Consider the following 18,647-nt stretch of genomic DNA (forward strand, 5'->3'; position numbering starts at 1 on the left):
TCCACCAGCGTCGACTCGCCGTATGGACCAATTAAGCAGTCGGAAGGTGAACGAGTGGCAACATTGCGGGTACCAGGGAGACCGGTGATTGTATCATTATAATATTATTTTGTATCATTTGTACCTACGTGTTAATTTTACCTATGTATATCCATTAGTGGGCGCCCATCCATTTCATATGAATGTAAAACATTGTAATCTTACATATTAATATTAGGGCGGTGCTTCTGGCTCGTCATTAGAACATATTACCTTGAGTTCTTCATTCTTATTTATATTGACGTTACGTATAAGGGACCCACTCTCATCCGTGCCTTGCGTGGTGGTGCTTAGCGCTATCATTTTGTTCAGTCAGAGCGTGGAGCAATACAACACGATAAAATATTATTTAAGTGTAGCCGAGTCGGTCGTTGCCTCTGGGTCGGCAGTAAGGACTTTGTGCGACAAAAATAATAAATTATTATTATTATTGTACATTATTTTATATCTATTCAATTTTTCTAGAATAAAAAAAACAAAAAAACAAAAAAAAAAAAATGGAGTCGTCATTTATCTTAGAAAAAATCAACTCCATATTACAACAACGTGACGAAAACAACCTCGGCATGGATGAAATCAAAGTCACTTTCAGAAAAAACTTGAGAGAAATAAATATAAAGATTCTGAAAGCGAGATTGAAAACGACAAGAGCAATATTAGAAGAAGAAAAACAAACGATGATAAATAATTATAAAAATTCAAATTATACAGCGTTTCTTTGTGAAAAAAATATACAGAAAGGTCTTAGTGAGTTGTATGAACAATTAGACAAATATTGATAATATTCAGTTTTTCCAAAAAATAAAATTTGTTTTTACAAATAAATTATTTTGTTATTATTTATTATTTTATATTATAAAAATATATCGAATGATATTGTCATAAATTATAAAATATATCATCCCTGTGTATATAATATCTGTTGAAGAATAATAAATGTTTTATATCATCAATTCTGGATAAGTTTGATAATCGTTCAAATAAAACTAATGCAATAAAAATGTTAGGAAAAGTGGTTTAGATTTAAAAAAACGTATCAATTAACAGTTAGTTTTGAAATTCTATGTAATTTTCAGAATCATGAACTCAGAAATAAACGTAGTTAAAAGCAGAATTCTAGAAGTAGAACAGCAGGTGCGTGACAATAAACGCTATTGTATCGAGAAACGGAAAGCATTTTAAAAAGTATTTACAAAAATTAATGATTGTATTAAGAAAAAAACAGTTTTTAAAAATAAATTGATAAATGAACATAATAGTTTCGAAAAATATTCAAGTGAATGTAAAGCAGATCTTCAGTGCCGGTTAACAGAACTAAACAATCGGTTAAGAGAATTAGAATCTGAGTAATTTCTTATTATATTAACCAATTCTTTTTTTCTTTGTAATAATTTAGAATTAATACTTTTATTATATTTTGAAAACAATATTCTGAATTGCTTGCATAAGATTTAAAAAAAAAGAAGTTGATGTTATAATAAATTTACAATATTATGATTGCTTTTACCTATGTCTTTTTTTATTTAATCTATTTTTTCAGTTTCATAATGAAAAGAAAAACGATTAAAAAACACGAGCGGATGTCATCTTCTGACGAAGGTTTATTTGAAATCGAGAAATTTAAGAAATGTTCAAAAACATTTTTGATTAAGAATACTTTAAATTTTATAGACTACACGCTTTTTTTTAACTATGTTAGAGATAAATTAATTTTAAAGTTAAAAGAATCATGTTTACAATCATCTATAAAATTTAATTTACATGTGGATAGCGTATACGAAAGAATACTCACTCAAGAAGTTCGGGACATAGCTTTCAAAACTTCTAATACACTTGCATGTAATTCATCCAATTTCAATAAATTACTAAATGGAATGTTCAATAAATTATTATCTGAACAAGACCAGTTTTTAGCGAAAGGATCTGGGTGGTCCCTTAAAACTATAGATGTATTACAATTGAGAATTAATACAGTGAATCCTCTCAGAGGAAGAACGTATCTAGATCTACCTGAATATATAAAAGATAAAAGAGCAATTATAAATGTAAAAAATAACGATGCTAAATGTTTTAAATATTCAATACTATCTAAGTTTGATAATCGATCGAATAAAACTTATTTGAATAAGAAATATTTTAAAATGTTAGAAACAAAAAGTGGTTTAGATTTTAAATGTATTGATTTTCCAACACCAATCAGTCAGATGAAAAAATTTGAACGTACAAACGATGTATCAATTAATATTTATAGTTTAAATGATAAAAAACATATTTTTCCTTTGTATATTTGTAATACTGAAAGAAAAAAACATTTCGATCTTTTTCTGTTCAATAATGATGAAACATCACATTACTGTTATATAAAAAATTTTTCAAGATTCGTTAGAAGTCAGAAAACTAAAAATTGTACTAAGCTAATTATATGTAAAAGATGTTTTACTACTTTTGGGAACAAACCGTGTAAAAGCAAACTTTGGGGTATGAAAGGATTGATTGAACATCAACATAATTGTAGAAAGAACCAATTAGGGAAACCTATAATGTTTGAAGAGGGAGATGATGATTTTATTTATTTTAAAAGTTATAAAAAAACTCAAAGGATACCAATTGTTATTTATGCAGACTTCGAATGTATTTTAACTCCTAAAAAACCTGATGAATTCATTCAGAGTTGTAAAAAAAAAAAAACATATATTACACATTTACATGAAATTATGAGTTATGGGTTTTATGTAAAGTCGACTATGATATTATACCAAAAGAGTTAGTAAAACAGTTGAAGATTCCTAAAAAGGTGGTTATTTATAGAGGTGAAAATGCAGCAAAAAAATTTATGGAAAATATGATTGATATCGGAAATAATATCAAAACAATTTACGAAACTGCTACACCAATGGGTAAATTAACTGAAAAAGAAGAAAAACGTTTTCAAAGAATTAAAAGATGTGAAAAATGTTCAAAACATTTTAAAAAAAATAATTTAATTAAAGTTCGAGATCACTGTCATTTTACTGGTAAATATAGACAATGTCTTTGTCTCGAATGTAATTTTCAAATAACTAATCCATCATTCATTCCAATTTTCTTTCATAATTTATCGTACGATAGCCATTTCATAATTCGAGAGCTCGGTTGCGATGATCAAAATATTCACGTTATTCCTAATTCATCAGAAAAATATATATCCTTCAGCAAGGAAATCGCACCTAAATTTAGTATAAAATTTGTTGATACATTCCGTTTTATGAGCGAGTCATTAAGTAAACTTGCGGAAAATTTATCTGAAGATAAGTCGAGATTTAGAGAAACTCTTAAAATATTTTCTGCGGAAGCACTAGATTTAGTTACACGAAAAGGAGTCTTCCCTTATGAATATGTCGATAATTGGAGTAAATTAGATGATACTTTTCTACCATCAAAGCTAGAATTTTATAACTCTTTAACAGACGAGAAAATTAGTGATGAAGATTATATACATGCTAAAAATGTATGGCATACATTTGATATAAAGACTTTAGGTGAATATAGCGATCTTTATTTAAAAACTGATGTTAGCATACTAGCCGATGTGTTCGAAAATTTTAGAGACTTATGTTTATCTACGCTCGAACTAGATCCTGCTCATTATATGACTGCTCCCGGGTTTGCTTTTGACTGTATGCTGAAGTATACCAAGGTCAAATTATCAAGGTTAAAGGAGTATAACATGTTGCTTTTCTTCGAAAAATCAATTAGAGGCGGGATATGCCAATCAACCAAAAGATATGTTAAGGCAAACATACCAAATATCGAAGGATTGGACTATAATGCAAATGAACCGATCACATGGATTACATATCTCGATTGTGTGAATTTGTATGGGAAGTCTATGTTAACAGAATTACCTTTTAAAGATTTTGAATGGGTTGACGATCTCAACATAGATGTAACTAAAATCGCTGATGATTCAGAAGTCGGATATATATTAGAAGTTGATATTGAGTATCCTAAACATCTACATAAATATCATAATGATTTCCCATTTTTACCGTTTAACGAATGTCCACCAAATTCGAAAGTTGAGAAATTGTTAACTACTTTATCACCGAAAAAAAACTATATTGTACATTACAAAAATTTAAAACAAGCAATTTCTCACGGTCTTAAAGTAGTAAAAATTCATCGAGCTATCCGTTTTTCCCAAAGTAAATGGATGGCATCATACATAAAATTATGTACATCTATGAGAGTACAAGCTAAAAACGAGTTTGAGAAGGATTTCTGGAAGTTGCTAATTAATAGCGTTTTTGGTAAATGTATGGAGAATGTTCGAGCAAGAACTTCTATAAAACTGGTTTCTTCAGAACAAAAAGCAAGGAAATTAATGGCGAAAACTAGTTTTAAAGACAGAACTATATATTCTAAGAATCTCATGGCCATTCATCAGCATAAGGAAACAATTAAATTCGACAAGGCAATTTATGTAGGATTTGCAATTTTAGACGTTTCGAAAACATTTATGTATGACTTCCATTATAATGTAATGAAGAAAAGGTATGGTACTAAAATTAGTTCTTTATATTCGGATACTGATTCCCTGATATATGCTATCCAAACAACAAATTTTTTTGACGATTTAAAAAATAGTTTATTACCATATTTTGACACATCTAATTATCCTAAAGACCATTGTTGTTTTAGTGAAATTCATAAAAATCAACCAGGGTTCTTTAAAGATGAAATGAAAGGAATTATAATTAAAGAATTCGTTTCATTAAGACCGAAATTATATGCTTATAAAACTATAGATGGCGCTGAGAAAAAAAAAGCAAAAGGCGTAAAGAAATATATAATTAAAAATCACATGCAATTTAACAATTATATGAATATACTAAACGCTTTTATAAACCATAAAACTCTCAAGGATGAACAAACTCATAGAAAAATGAATTTTATCCAATCAAATAAACATGTTGTTCATTCGAAAACAATGAGCAAACTTGTTCTAAGTGCAAACGATGATAAACGTTATATAATGGATGACGGGATAAATACTTTAGCTTATGGTCACTATAAACTTAATGACTCAGTTTAAAAGCGTTATCTAGCGGAACAAAATACAGCAGTATTATTATTTTCATTGATTTATTTACCACTAGATGACGCTTTTTGTTTTTATCGATTGTATATATTTATATATAGTTTTCAAAACAGACTAATGAGGATCAGGAGATCATGTGAAATAATTAATTCGACTTAATAAAAAAAACTGATATTTTATTTTATTAAAAAAATAAATAAATAAATAAATAAATAAATATTATACATAAAAAAACATTATTTTAAAATATCTGATGATGTTATCCATGAATTTTGACTTGAATCAAAACCTAACCATTTAACAAACATTTTATTCCCAACTTTTTTTACAATACGTTCAATGAGAAAGGTGTTTGGAAAATCAGTTAATTTAATTTCCTGTTCATAAAAACCACCTAAAATTATACTGCCTGATTCATCCTTTAGTTGATAAGTTACTGGATTTGTCTGTAAAACTTTTGAAACTGTAAATATTTCCGTTGTCCAATTTGGTGTATATCCTTTAGTAAATATATGTTTATACTTAGATATTCGTACTTTATCGTTAACTTTAAATTTTGGTTTATACAATGTTTCAGAATTTATATATGTGTTAAATTTAATTCGGTTTGTACCCATTCGAGCTTCACTAGGTGTACATTTGATTGTTCTGTGTTTTGTGTTATTATAGTTATGTATAATTTTTGATATTGTATTGTACCAATTCCATGTGCCTGTTGCAGTAAAATGTCTATATATATTATTTTTAAGAGTTCGAATCACACGTTCCGCGATAGAACATTTGATAACACTGTATGAACTGTTATGTTTAATTTTATATTTTTTCATTAAATCTTGGAATTGGACATTGTAAAATTCTGTACCGTTATCTGTCTGTAAAAATGTTGGTTTAGCTTTTTTCAATATATTAAACATTCCTTTTGTACATTCTTTACCTGATTTATTTTTCAGCGGTTCCACAAATACATATTTGCTATATGTGTCTATAACAATTAATATGAATTTAAAACCATAATTTTTTTTAGAATGAGATTGCATATCCATTAAATCAGCTTGCCAGAGGTCGTCAATAAACCGTGTTACCACACTACGTCTAGGAAATATTTTTCTCGCTGGTCGATGTAGCTCATTAGCTATACTCTCTAAGGTTGTCATTATACTATAATATTTCTCTCACGCAGTTCTTCTAAAATAGATATAATTTCATTATTGACACCAGTATTACCAACACTTTGTGATGATGTCAGAAGATTTAATCTAGTTACTAGCTCATTCGGATCGTCATAATAAACTAATTGTGTTTGAGGTAATACATCTTTATATAAACCTCTGCCTGTCTTAGGATCAGGTGATGAAGTAAAATTAATCATATCTGTAGACATGTGATCTGCAGGTGAAAAACTGCTTGCTGATTGATTAAAATCAAATGGTTCAATTTCTTGTGTTATTTTTCTACGTTTAGCGTTAAATAACCCAAAAGGAGTAGAAGGTAAAGTATTGTTAAATGATTTTAAGCTAATTCGAGGAGTTGTATTCTCATTAATTTTAGCTATCTCTTCGTTAAACTGTTTTTCCTCCATTTTCATTCGATCATACAACGGTTTTACAACAGTCATCCATTTATGGTACCTCGAGGTTCTAGGTTTTCCATCTGCTTTTAAATGGACTCCAGAAGTTTTCAAAATATTGTAATAAGATTCTATATCTTCTATAGTTGTTTTTTTTGGTTCCTTCTCACATAATAAAGACCATAGTCCTGGTGTAAATTTATAATATTTATTAAGCAGCAATAATTTACCGTGACTAAAAGTTGCAGAGTGTTTTCCTATTTTATACGAATCACTATCTTTATCATAATGCAAACCATAGGATTTATCATAACGTGTTGATTTAGGACGGTTATTTAAAAAATTTTCAAATGGTGAATTTAATTCGTTATCATCATCATCTTCACTAGTACATGAGGTTTCTGATTTATTTTCTAGCTCAGTTGACTGTGTGTTCCATATTTCATTTTGTTTTGTATGTGTACTCAATGGTTCAATTATTGGCTTAAATGCTTCACGGAAATAGTTTTCAGAATCTATAACAACGCGTTTCATTTCCATTATTTTTCGTTTAATATTTTTTTTTGATGTTATTAAATTTTCCAACAAGACTTTTTCTTTGTTCATTGTAAATAATAAATGTAATATACCTGTATCGTGTGACTACCGATAACACTATGCAGATAATTACTTTGTGACGGTATATTTATATATGAGTATAAGCATATAAAATTATCTTATTTTAATGAACGTATGAAAACCACATCTATACCTTCCTTCATTCATTTCCCGAGTTTTATCGATGACCATAAACCCATAATCACTATGGTTCCAACATAAATGAGAAATTTTGCGAAATTCTGAGAAATCCATATCTGTAGATGAATGATCGTTGAATATATGTCGTAAATTTGTATCATCTTGTTTCAGTATTATTAAGAAGTTTGCGTTATCTCTTACTAGCTGTTTGGTTATTTTAGAATATGTCTGTGCTAAATAAAATACAGAGCTAGCACCCGAATGTCTACCCATACTAAAGTATTCTCTAATTACGGACTGTGGACCACATATCACATCGTCAAAAATGATGATGGAATTTTTTTTGGTTAAGTTTGGTTTTATAACCTTATCAGCGCTTGTAAATATGAAAAAATTAGCACCCTTTATATCATCTATTATTTTTTTCAATAAAACATATTTTTCCTGATTAGAGGTTTTTGAGTATAAATAAATATTTTCAAATCTTAACCCGTTTGCATGTGTGATCAGATTATACATTATATTTGTTTTTCCTGAACCACTGGGGCCAAACTAGTATAGCACGTATAGTATCGGGTAATAACGAACCATGTCTTGATGGTTTTTTTATTACCTGAACATCTACATTTATAACATCTAATTTATCTTTCTGCTCAATCAAATTCATATTATTTTCATATAAATACTCTAGATTTTTTAAATTTATAGCCAGTTATAGATGGCGTGTTCAACTCGCAAGTATAAGTCAGACAAGACTGGAAAAGGATTAGTAAACTCTCTTATAAATAGTCTCCCGTTCGAAGCCCATGTTTCAGGCTATCAGTATTGCGGCCCTGGTACAAAATTAAAAAAGAGACTAGATCGTGGTGATAAAGGAATAAACCCATTGGATGCTGCTTGTCGTGATCACGATATTGTGTATGCAACGAGTAAAAATTTAGACGATAGACATAAAGCTGATAAAGTGCTAGAAAATCGTGCTTGGGAGAGATTTAAAGCAAAAGATACACCTAGAAAAGAGAAATTAGTTGCGTACGCAGTAACAAACGCAATGAAAGCTAAAAGAAAAATAGGTATGGGTTGCAAACGGAAACGTGCTATAAAAACAAATTGTATACTAGCAGCGAAAAAAAAAAGAATCTCAAAAAAAAAGAATGGTGGTAAAAGGTTGATTTTAGTACCGAGACAATCAGGAGGTGCAATTCCCTTAATACCTATATTTGCAGGATTGTCAGCACTTGGTAGTTTGATGTCTGGAGGTGCTAGTGTGTATAATGCGGTTCAAAATTCAAAAAGAAAAAAAGGCAGTGGTTTGAAATCAAACAAGAATAGGTTAAGGAAAAAAAACTGATGATCACGCTACCTGATAGACCGCTTTCGTCTCAAGATATTATAAAATATATCGGAAAGTTGAAAATCAATCATTTCCGAGGTGTCTTTTCACGTGATAACTTACCTAAAAAACCACATACGATTGAATGTGGTATATTAAACTTGGATACATCTTCAGGCGACGGAAGCCATTGGGTAGCGTTTTATAAAAATAAGGACAAAGTTGTATATTTTGATAGCTTTGGTGATTTACCACCACCAATTGAATTACAACATTATTTCAGACAGTTCAAAATAGTATACAACTATTCCAACTATCAAGACTTCAATACATTTAACATTGGTCATTTATGTCTTGAATTCTTGCATTGCATGAATCTATTACATTAAATCTAACTGGAAATTCAACTGTATTGTCGGTAAATTATTTTCCATCTCTAAACGTTTACGAGGATTCAGAAATAGCTTTGTTATCTTTGCAAACGTGCAATTCATTTCCAAATATTATAAATCCAACTAATAACCGGCTGAGAATAAAATCAATTCCTCCAGATAGAATAGCAAAAATTCAATTTTTTGTACCAGTCGAATGCCGTGACATAAGAGTTATCTCAAGTTAATAAAGTCTACGGAACAAAGCTGACATTCAGTGTACGTATTGATCCTGTCAATTTTAGAACGTATATAAAATGTAATGGAATACTAAACTTTGAGCATCCGTATAGTATAGCACCTGTTTTTGGGTATAGAAAGAAAGTTTGTGGACCGTTTCATGAAGAACATCGATCGGATAAAGCTGCAAATTTAAACACAATTAATTCTATAAAAGTAATGTGTAATATAGCACATGGGTCATTCAGCAACCAACTTCAAAGCCATTCGATATATGAGTTTTTCCCAAGTGGGAGAAGAGGAACAAAGGTTGTTCAATCTCCGGTAAACCTTATATATTACAGATTAAACAAAACAGATATTAATTCAATTACTGTTCAGTTAGTTGACCAAAACAATAATCCAATTGACAATTTTAACGAAACGTTAACAGTTGTTCTGCATATTAAACGTCACGGATCTCATCATTAAATTTATATCTTAGATTTTGTAATGTATGAGTCAGTTACTTTAAGTTTAACTGGGAATGCTACCATATTATCTGTAAATTATTTTCCGTCTATAAACCTTTACGAGGACTCAGAAATAGCTTTGTTATGTTTACAGTCATTTAATTCGTTTCCAAATATTAATGATAATAATAATAAATTTTCTATACAAGTAGCTGAGAATGAAAACAATAATGATCCTATGATATGTTTTATTACATTGGAAGAGGGTTGTTATGAAATTGAAGATATTAAGCAACGAGTTAAGAAGCAAATAGATGACTATAATAGTAAAAACTTAACCAATTTAACATTCGACATTACAGTTGATCCTAACGATTTCAGATCGTATATAAAATGTAATGGGATACTACACTTTGAGCATCCGTATAGTATAGCACCTGTATTCGGTTTTGAAAAACGAGTATATAAGCCACACAATGAAATTCTTCGATCGGAAAAAGCTGTAAATTTAAACACAATTAATTCTATAAAAGTAATGTGTAATATAGCTCAAGGATCATTCAACAACCATCTTCAGAGTCAATCGATTTATGAGTTTTTCCCAAGTGAAAGGACAGGGTTGAAAGTAATTCAGTCACCACCAAATTTAATATATTACAAATTGAATAAAACAAATATTGATTCGATAACCGTTCAGTTAGTTGATCAAGATCATAATCCGATTGATAATTTTGGTGAGGCATTGACAATTGTGTTACATATTAAACGTTACGGATCTTGAGATGGGTTTAAAATTCAATATAAACCCACTACTTCGGATCAGTACAACTAGTCATAAGACTAAAGTGCTACCAGCAACATCAAATCAAATAAAAAAATTGACGGTGAAGAATAAAAAAATTTTACAAGCTTTGGGTTATCAATTAAAGCAGAATGCCTGAAAGTGATATTTTGGATATAACTTCACAGTACGAAACGGATTCTAAAATTACAAAAATTGAATATCATTCATACGCACCGTATACAACATCATTTAATAATAATGATGAAATACGTATATCGATCCAGCAAACGGATGTCTATCCATATCTACACGAAAGCTTTATTTTTTTGGAAGGAATAATTACTGATGCTACCAAAGTGAAACTAACTAATAACGGTTACTCTTACCTTTTTGAGCAAATACGGTTGGAAATCAATGGGATAGAAGTAGATAGCACGCGTGTTCTTGGAATCACTAGCTCGTTGAAAGGTTACTTATCCGGTACGCCAGACAACTACAATTGCTATGAAAATGCTGGCTGGAATTTTAAAAACGCAACGCAATCAGAAAATGATAAAGGTGAATTTAGTGCTTGCATTCCATTGAAATATTGGTTAGGTTTGTTTGAAGATTATAAAAGAATATTAGTGAATTCTAGATTGGAATTAATATTAACTCGAAGTCATAGCGATTTAAATGCTTTAAGTTTAAAAACTGGTGTAACTGCTTCTGAAGGTAAAGTCGTTTTAAATAAAATAGCCTGGATGGTTCCACATATAACTGTTGACGATGAAGAAAGGTTAAAATTATTGAAACTTATAGAAAAAGAAAAAAGTTTGTTTATTCCTTTTAGATCTTTTGAGACTTTTGAATATCCTGAACTCGGAACCGCTAAAAAAGTTGTATGGAATTTGAAAACTGCTTCAAAATTAGAAAAACCACGATTTATCATAATTGGATTGCAAAAAGGACGCAAAAATATGTTATCGAAAGATTGTAGTATATTTGACCATTGTAATTTAACAAACGTTAAAGTATTTCTGAACTCGATAGCTTATCCATACAATAATTTGAATTTAGATTTTACTAAAAATAATTTCACTTTATTATATAATATGTATACATCGTTTCAAGAATCGTACTATGAAAAAAGTATTCGTAACCCGATATTGAGTCCTTCTACTTTTCTGACAAACGCTCCAATTATAGTCATCGATACTTCGAAACAGAACGATTCAGCTACTGCCTCGGCAGTGGATGTTCAATTGGAAATTGAAGCTTCAGAATCGCTTGCAGGTGTAACTGCATACTGTTTATTAATTCATGATCGTATTGTAGAATATGTACCTTTTACTAGAGAAGTAAGGAAACTTGTGTAAATATAATTAAGAATTAATTTTTAACAATAAAAACTATTATTTAATAATTTGTGTTCTTTACTTGAAATAATTATTTTAGTTTTAAGATTTGCTAAAAAATTTGCTACACGAAGACAAAATTTGGTAGAAAATCTCTGTTTTGTGTTACACGGTAAATCTGAGTGCTTCAAGGGGGACATTCCCCCTTGACAAAAAATTTTTACCGTGGAAAAGCTGGCTGTGAACATACAAATATATACTACTATTTCAAATGATTATTTTATGGTTTTTACTTTTTAGTATTCGGTCCACAAATAAAACTATCGGTTGTTTATTCGATAGTTTTTACTATTCGGTCCATGAATAAAACTATCGAATAAATATTCGATAGTTCACTTGGACTATCGACCATCATTCGATAGTACAAACTATTCGATAGTGCCCATCACTACCCACGTGCCAACCCGGTAGAAAGGCAAAATCAAGAGTTGAAGAAAGAGTTCCGAACCTTACTTGTTGATAAGCCTCATCATCTGTGGGATGTCTACCTGCCACACGTGTGGTTCTCCGTAAGAAACAGAGAAAACCGAAACACCGGACAGTCACCGACTAAAATGATGTTTGACCGGGAGATCAAGGCCCCCCCAGAGATTGGCAGCTCGAGCTGGCTGAAGGATCTCCGGACGCGGTCAAAAATGATCCGGAGTTGTCCGGAGCAGTGCGGAATCCTCCGGTAGAAATCGAAGATTCTCCGGTGGAACCGGACTATACTGCTGTGGTAGAGGGGGGTTACCCGGTGGTTTCCGGCCCCAAAGCCCCCAGTACCCATATACACCCAGAATCCCCGGGAAGATGCAATCCGTCAGTAGGGGATTGGGTATAGTACAAAGCGGATCCGCTGTCAAGTGCGGGGAAGCGTTTTCATGCGGGGTTCGCCCCGAAATGGTTAGGTCCAGTTAAGTTGGGTAAACCACTAGGAACCGGAGTGTTCTTGACGGAGGGTAAACACCCTACTAAGTTACATGTCTCAGCGATGAAACGAGCTGTAGGACCGTCAGAGAACACTAACTAATCATACTTGTTTCAGATGGCAGAACGACCAAATCATCCGCCACCAAACCGCAACCACCGCTCATCACGCGGTATGATTGCCACGCATGTGAAAAAGCTCCGGGCGATGGCCGCGCAGTTGTTGCGGGAAGCCAGGAGGCTCTCTGGGGATGGACCGGAGGACACGGTGAGCGGTTGGTCGGCTGAACGCGCGGCCACCGCGTCGTTCGGTCGGATACGAGCAAGCCCGACTGCATGGGCCTTGTTCGAGCGGGGGTTCGCCGGTCCACTTGAGCGAACACCCTACAGGCCTAGGGCAGGACCACCCGGGCAAGTGCCACCTCGCCGAGCAGCGCCGGCGTACCAGCGCCACGACGTCCGGGATGGGCGTGGCCGGTTCAGGCAGCCAGCGGTGCAGCCGCAAGCCGACCAGAACGACGAGCAATCTATGGTACAGCCGCAAGCCCAGCAGCCCGTGGTGCAGCCTCCAGCCACACAACCAGCAGAGCAGCAGCCAGGCACCCAGGAGCAGCAGCTGGCCGCAGTGGAGCGGTGGATCCAGGCCATGGAGGTGAAGCCCGGGGACCCAGTCATCCTCCCCATGGACTAGGTTGCTCGGGCGCGTCTCGTGGACTCGGGGGGGAGTATGTCGTGGTCGTTATCGCAACGACCGCGGCGTCTCTATCGACGTCCGCGAGATCGCGACCGACAACCGGTCTGGCCGCCGGCGGTGGTGACGGGAGCAGCTTTTGCTGGACCGTGGTCGTTGTCACACGTATTACAATATCTGTCTGTGATAACCATATTATAGTATATGAATAAACGTGTCGTCGTTGAATAAACGTGTTGTGTATATTAAAAGTGTCTACTCATTTCAAAAAAACCGTTCCTACACCTACATTATCATTATTAAATATTCATCATCATATTGATATAAAACCAGAAGAATAGATTTGTTTGCAAAACAACATTCGAGACGTTTACAGTTTTGTTTATAAAACACTAGGTACTTTTAATTATATTTTTTTTATATACAAATATTTTTGATTTTAATACTTTTTTTATGTGTGTACACTTATATGATACATTATAATTAATAATATATTTTAATATACCATTATACTAATATAAATGTTTTTATAAAAATATGTACTGATGTAAAAAAATATTGCCCCCCCCTCAAAAAAAAAAAAAACAAAATCCTAGATCTGCCACTGATTCTTCATAATTACAAGCCAAAAAGTCACCAAAACTATTGTTGGAATCTTCAACATCTAAAATTAATTAGTGTTAACAAATAAATATATGTATATATATAAATGTATAAATATTAAATATGTATGTAGATGAATATGAATATAAGCAAAAGTATGTGCAACTGTAACACTAACCTTTAATTTTTCTTGGACTATTCATTATCTCTGTAGAAGTAGATGCCTCATATAATAACTTCTTGCTAATATCATCTTCATCAACTAAAACATGAATATTGGATTCTACTTATTATTTATTAAAATTATTTTTTTGTTAAGTTATTATCCAAGTCTTACATGGTGGTTACATATTATGATAATAATAATAATAATAATAATATAAATAGATAGGTACATAAGCATGAATGATTAGTTATATTATGATCAACAATTAAATAAATCAAAGTTTCATTAATAAAATCATTAATTAAAAAAAACAATTTATGAAAATAATGTGGTCATCAAAATGGTAAATACCAAAAGACAAGAAATATTTAGTACTACCTCTTATATCATAATATAAGAACTCTCACCTCCATCACAAGCAAGCTTTGTAACAGGACAAAACAAGTGGCTTTTCATAATAGGTCACGTGATCTAGCGGTGGCTAAACACGTAAGAACAAATGTCACGGTCGCTGTTAAACGAAGTAAAAGCAAGTTAAAAGAAATTAAAACCATGTAAGATCGAAGTAATATGAGTAATACTAATATGCTCCCAACGTATTAGTATTCATACGTTGGAATCCGTTAAAACACAAATAAACCATCCAGTCAAGCCTGATACAGACCGCGTACAGAGTGCGGGTCGTCAACTCGGCATTACGAACGCACAAGTTATTATCACATTTAATTATTATATTTCCAAGTTCACACCTATAATATACGTATTAATGAGAACGTAAGTGTATATTACGGACAGATATCATCGAACACCAACCACACTGGATACAACTTAAATAAAGTCGTCACTGACAATCAACAGAAGTAAAATACCGTACTGTATGCTATCGGTAGACATATTACAACATAAGTACAGGCTGGGACCGCTCCAGAAAACGAATACGCACGCACCAGTCGACACGCGCACTCTCCGATACACTCGCTAATCCGTTCATTTCTAATTCAACCGCTGCCTAGAGGTTCCCGCTGCGGAGTCCTCGACATTTGAATAGTACCTCCGGTTACACCTCCTCTCCTTAACCTGTTGTGTGAGTAGTGGTACAGCTTTGACTGTACTGTTCAAGCTACTCACACACAGCATAGGAGAGGAACTTCCTGAAATCTTCATACTACGTAGACTCTGCAGTGATACAGCTCGCCCCTGTATTGTTCAAGCTGCAGCTCTCCGCGTAGTAGTGATGGCAAATAATAACAGTAACAGTGATTTATAACTACAGTTACTCAGTTACTTAGTTACTACTACAATAACAGGAACAAGCTGTTACTCAGAAGAAAAAATAACAGTTATTGTTATTTTTTGTTTTGACGTTTTAACCACGGTGACGACGGTTATCATTGTTATTCATTATCAGCAGCATCACATTTAACTGCTGTTCTAATAAAATGGCTGTTAATTATAAATTAAATAACTGTTCTAGTTCTCATATTTATTCTCAAATGTTATTTTTTCACTGACAACTGTTCAATTTTCAACTGTTGTTACTGTTGCCTGTTAAATGTTAATTGTTATTTTATTTCATTTTAATAATAATTTATAGTTTTACCTACTTATTGTTATAACTTATTAAACAATAGTATAGTTAAAATATTTAGTATATTTGTATTAGTGTAAGTAAGTAGATATGTTTATTATAGTTAGTTAGGTCAGATGTATTGATGTGAAAATGTTATTTAATTTTAATAGTAATGCATTACCTACTGTTTCTTTCTTTGACAGTTGATACAATTTTATTACACAAACTGAGCATAGCTTACCAGCTTTTTTTCTGGTAATTGTCAATGATATGATGTACCTACTTAATCAAAAAATACAAGTATTAAACACTTAAATTTATATTGAAACACATCATAAAATGTATATAATATTTATAATACAAACATTTGTCTTTGTAACAGTATATAATAATAGTTATTAATAAATAAAAAAATATATTTTATTAATTAATAATACTTAATAATAATGATTAGGTATTATTTAAACGTTTTTTTATAATAATTATTATAAAAAAACATTTAAATAAAATAATACTATAGAACATTTTTAAATTTTAATAGTACTTATAATTTAAACATTTTCCTTTGTCATAATTTTTAAGTAATAAATAAAATAAAATATAACTAATACTTAATAACAATAAATAATAATTATTATTTAAATAATGTCAGGTTCATTTATAAAGAACCACATAACCATAGATAATAAAAAATAATTATAAAAATAAACAATTGTGTATACTGTATAGAACCTACATTATACATTAATTTGAATTGTAATGAAGAAATAATAGCATGTTAACTTTTTCACTTTTTAATCTACAGCGGCGATCGTTCAGCACTAATCTGGCACTAGAGAAAACTCTCTCACAGGGTACAGATGCACCAAGAAAACATAATGTATTCCGGGCCAAAACACTCAAATGTGGATAATTATAGCTGTGGTCTTTCCACCACCTTATGGATCTTGACATCTTCGAATTATTGAATCCTCTAAGTAACGCTGGACTTCAACAATAGCTCTGGATTTTGCAGTTCCAATGGGTGTAGATTTAGCTACACAACTATCAATATCATTCCATATAGATAATTGTTCACTATTGGAATGTGAGTTAATATCTACCAAAGTTTCTGTTTCATACGATCTTCTGTCTTCTTCAGTGTATTTGCTATGAATAATTTCTGAAGTTTTCTCTATGACTTCATTTTTTGTAGTATTCATTAATGTTGTGCTGTGACTGAATGGTATATGTTTAAAGCCTGGATCAAGAAATGTGCATCGTGCAAGAGTTCCACTTTTTTCTGAATGTTTAAATGCATCTCTTGTATTCATGTTTGCTAACAATTGTTCAGCCACCTTTAAAACCCTTTGTGTCAGATCCATTTTCATTAAATTGATGAATACTTTGAAGAGTCCCTGAACAATCACAATAACTAGTGAAGCTGTTATATATTTTTGCCCACTGATAGCTTTAGTAGCTTCTTCAAACAGCTTCAATACTCTTATAAGCTCCTGTAAGATAATCCATTCTTCTGGTCTGAGATTGTCTGGAGCATTATTCAGTAAACCCAACGTACCTGGAATTGAAGTTTCCAACTCAACAAATCTGCAAAACATGTAATAAGTGGAATTCCATCTGGTTTGTACATCTTGTATTAGTTTTTTTTGGATTTTTTACACCATTGTTAATCTGATTAGTTTTTAATGCATTATTAGCTACTGTACTTTTTCTAAAATGAGCAACTATTTGTTTAACTCTGTTTATTAGGTCTAATCTGAGTGCTGACTGGACTATCAGATTCATGGTATGCGCAAAACAACCCATATTCTTGAAATTAAAAGCATTAAGGGCATTTTAATATTATACGCATTATCAGAAACAGCAAATGTAATTTTGTCAAACAATTCCCAAGGTCTCAAGACACGTTCAATTTCTTGTGCAAGGTTGGATGAAGTATGGCTCAAGTCAGACGGATGACATTCTAGAAGTATAGATTTCAATTTAAACTCGGTATCTATGAAATGTACTGTAATTGCCATAAAACTTTCATTATTTCTGGACGTCCAGCAGTCGGTGGTTAAACAAGCACTTTCAACAGTTGATGTCAAACTTTTCATCTCTACTAAACATTTCTGATACAAAATGTGGTGGAATGTGTTCTTTTGAAATTGCATGACGATTAGGTAATTCATAATTAGGATTCAATACTTTTACAAATTGTTTAAACCCTGAATCTTCAACAATCTTAAAAGGTTGAAAATCATTTATAAAAAGTTTCAAGTGTTTGATCCATATTTTTTTTGCATCTACTGTTAGTTTTTTCGGCAAATAACCAACCACAGATGTTTGTTTTCTTTTTCGGATTGAACTCGAATCTTGCATAATGGAAAAAACATTTAATGACGATGATGATGGTGTGCAGTGAGTGGATACAGTTTCAGACAATGATGTGGGTTCGGATGGTTGTAAAGAAGAACTAGGCTCAGAAATGATTGCAGGGTTATCTATACTTTCGCTTTCGTTATGGATCTAATGTAAAAAAAACAAAATTAAGTATTTATAATGTTTTGTTTATGTTTTTTAATTTTCTAGTTTGATTTACAAATAATAATAAATATGAAAAATAAAATTCTAATATTTAATATCTATATAAATTATTGATCTACAAAAACCACAAAAATTAGAGAACAAGAGGGGGGACACATATAAAGGGAACATCAGTATT

General features: G+C 31.8%; 2 protein-coding genes across 2 annotated transcripts; both read left to right on the top strand.

Annotated features, from left to right (window-relative positions):
* The first annotated feature begins 1,586 nt into the window (after positions 1 to 1,586).
* On the top strand, positions 1,587 to 2,888 carry LOC132950001 (uncharacterized). The gene has a single exon (XM_061021173.1). The coding sequence runs from the start codon at positions 1,587 to 1,589 to the stop codon at positions 2,805 to 2,807; it is 1,221 nt and encodes a 406-aa protein (XP_060877156.1). The 3' UTR covers positions 2,808 to 2,888.
* Positions 2,889 to 3,283: 395 nt separating this feature from the next.
* On the top strand, positions 3,284 to 12,678 carry LOC132950007 (uncharacterized). Its single transcript, XM_061021185.1, has 2 exons — positions 3,284 to 4,572; positions 12,381 to 12,678. The coding sequence occupies exons 1-2, from the start codon at positions 3,284 to 3,286 to the stop codon at positions 12,676 to 12,678; spliced, it is 1,587 nt and encodes a 528-aa protein (XP_060877168.1).
* The last annotated feature ends 5,969 nt before the right edge of the window (positions 12,679 to 18,647 follow it).

This window comes from Metopolophium dirhodum, chromosome 1 (genome assembly GCF_019925205.1).
Source record: "Metopolophium dirhodum isolate CAU chromosome 1, ASM1992520v1, whole genome shotgun sequence".
Lineage (NCBI taxonomy): Eukaryota > Metazoa > Arthropoda > Insecta > Hemiptera > Aphididae > Metopolophium > Metopolophium dirhodum.

What these genes read in the sequence shown, in the direction of transcription:
- LOC132950001 (XM_061021173.1), top strand. Translation starts at nt 1,587, where the DNA reads ATGAAAAGAAAAACGATTAAAAAACACGAGCGGATGTCATCTTCTGAC.
- LOC132950007 (XM_061021185.1), top strand. Translation starts at nt 3,284, where the DNA reads ATGAGCGAGTCATTAAGTAAACTTGCGGAAAATTTATCTGAAGATAAG. An exon ending in TATAATGTAATGAAGAAAAG is followed by an intron (nt 4,573 to 12,380) that starts GTATGGTACTAA and finishes ACTATTCGATAG; the next exon opens with TGCCCATCACTACCCACGTG.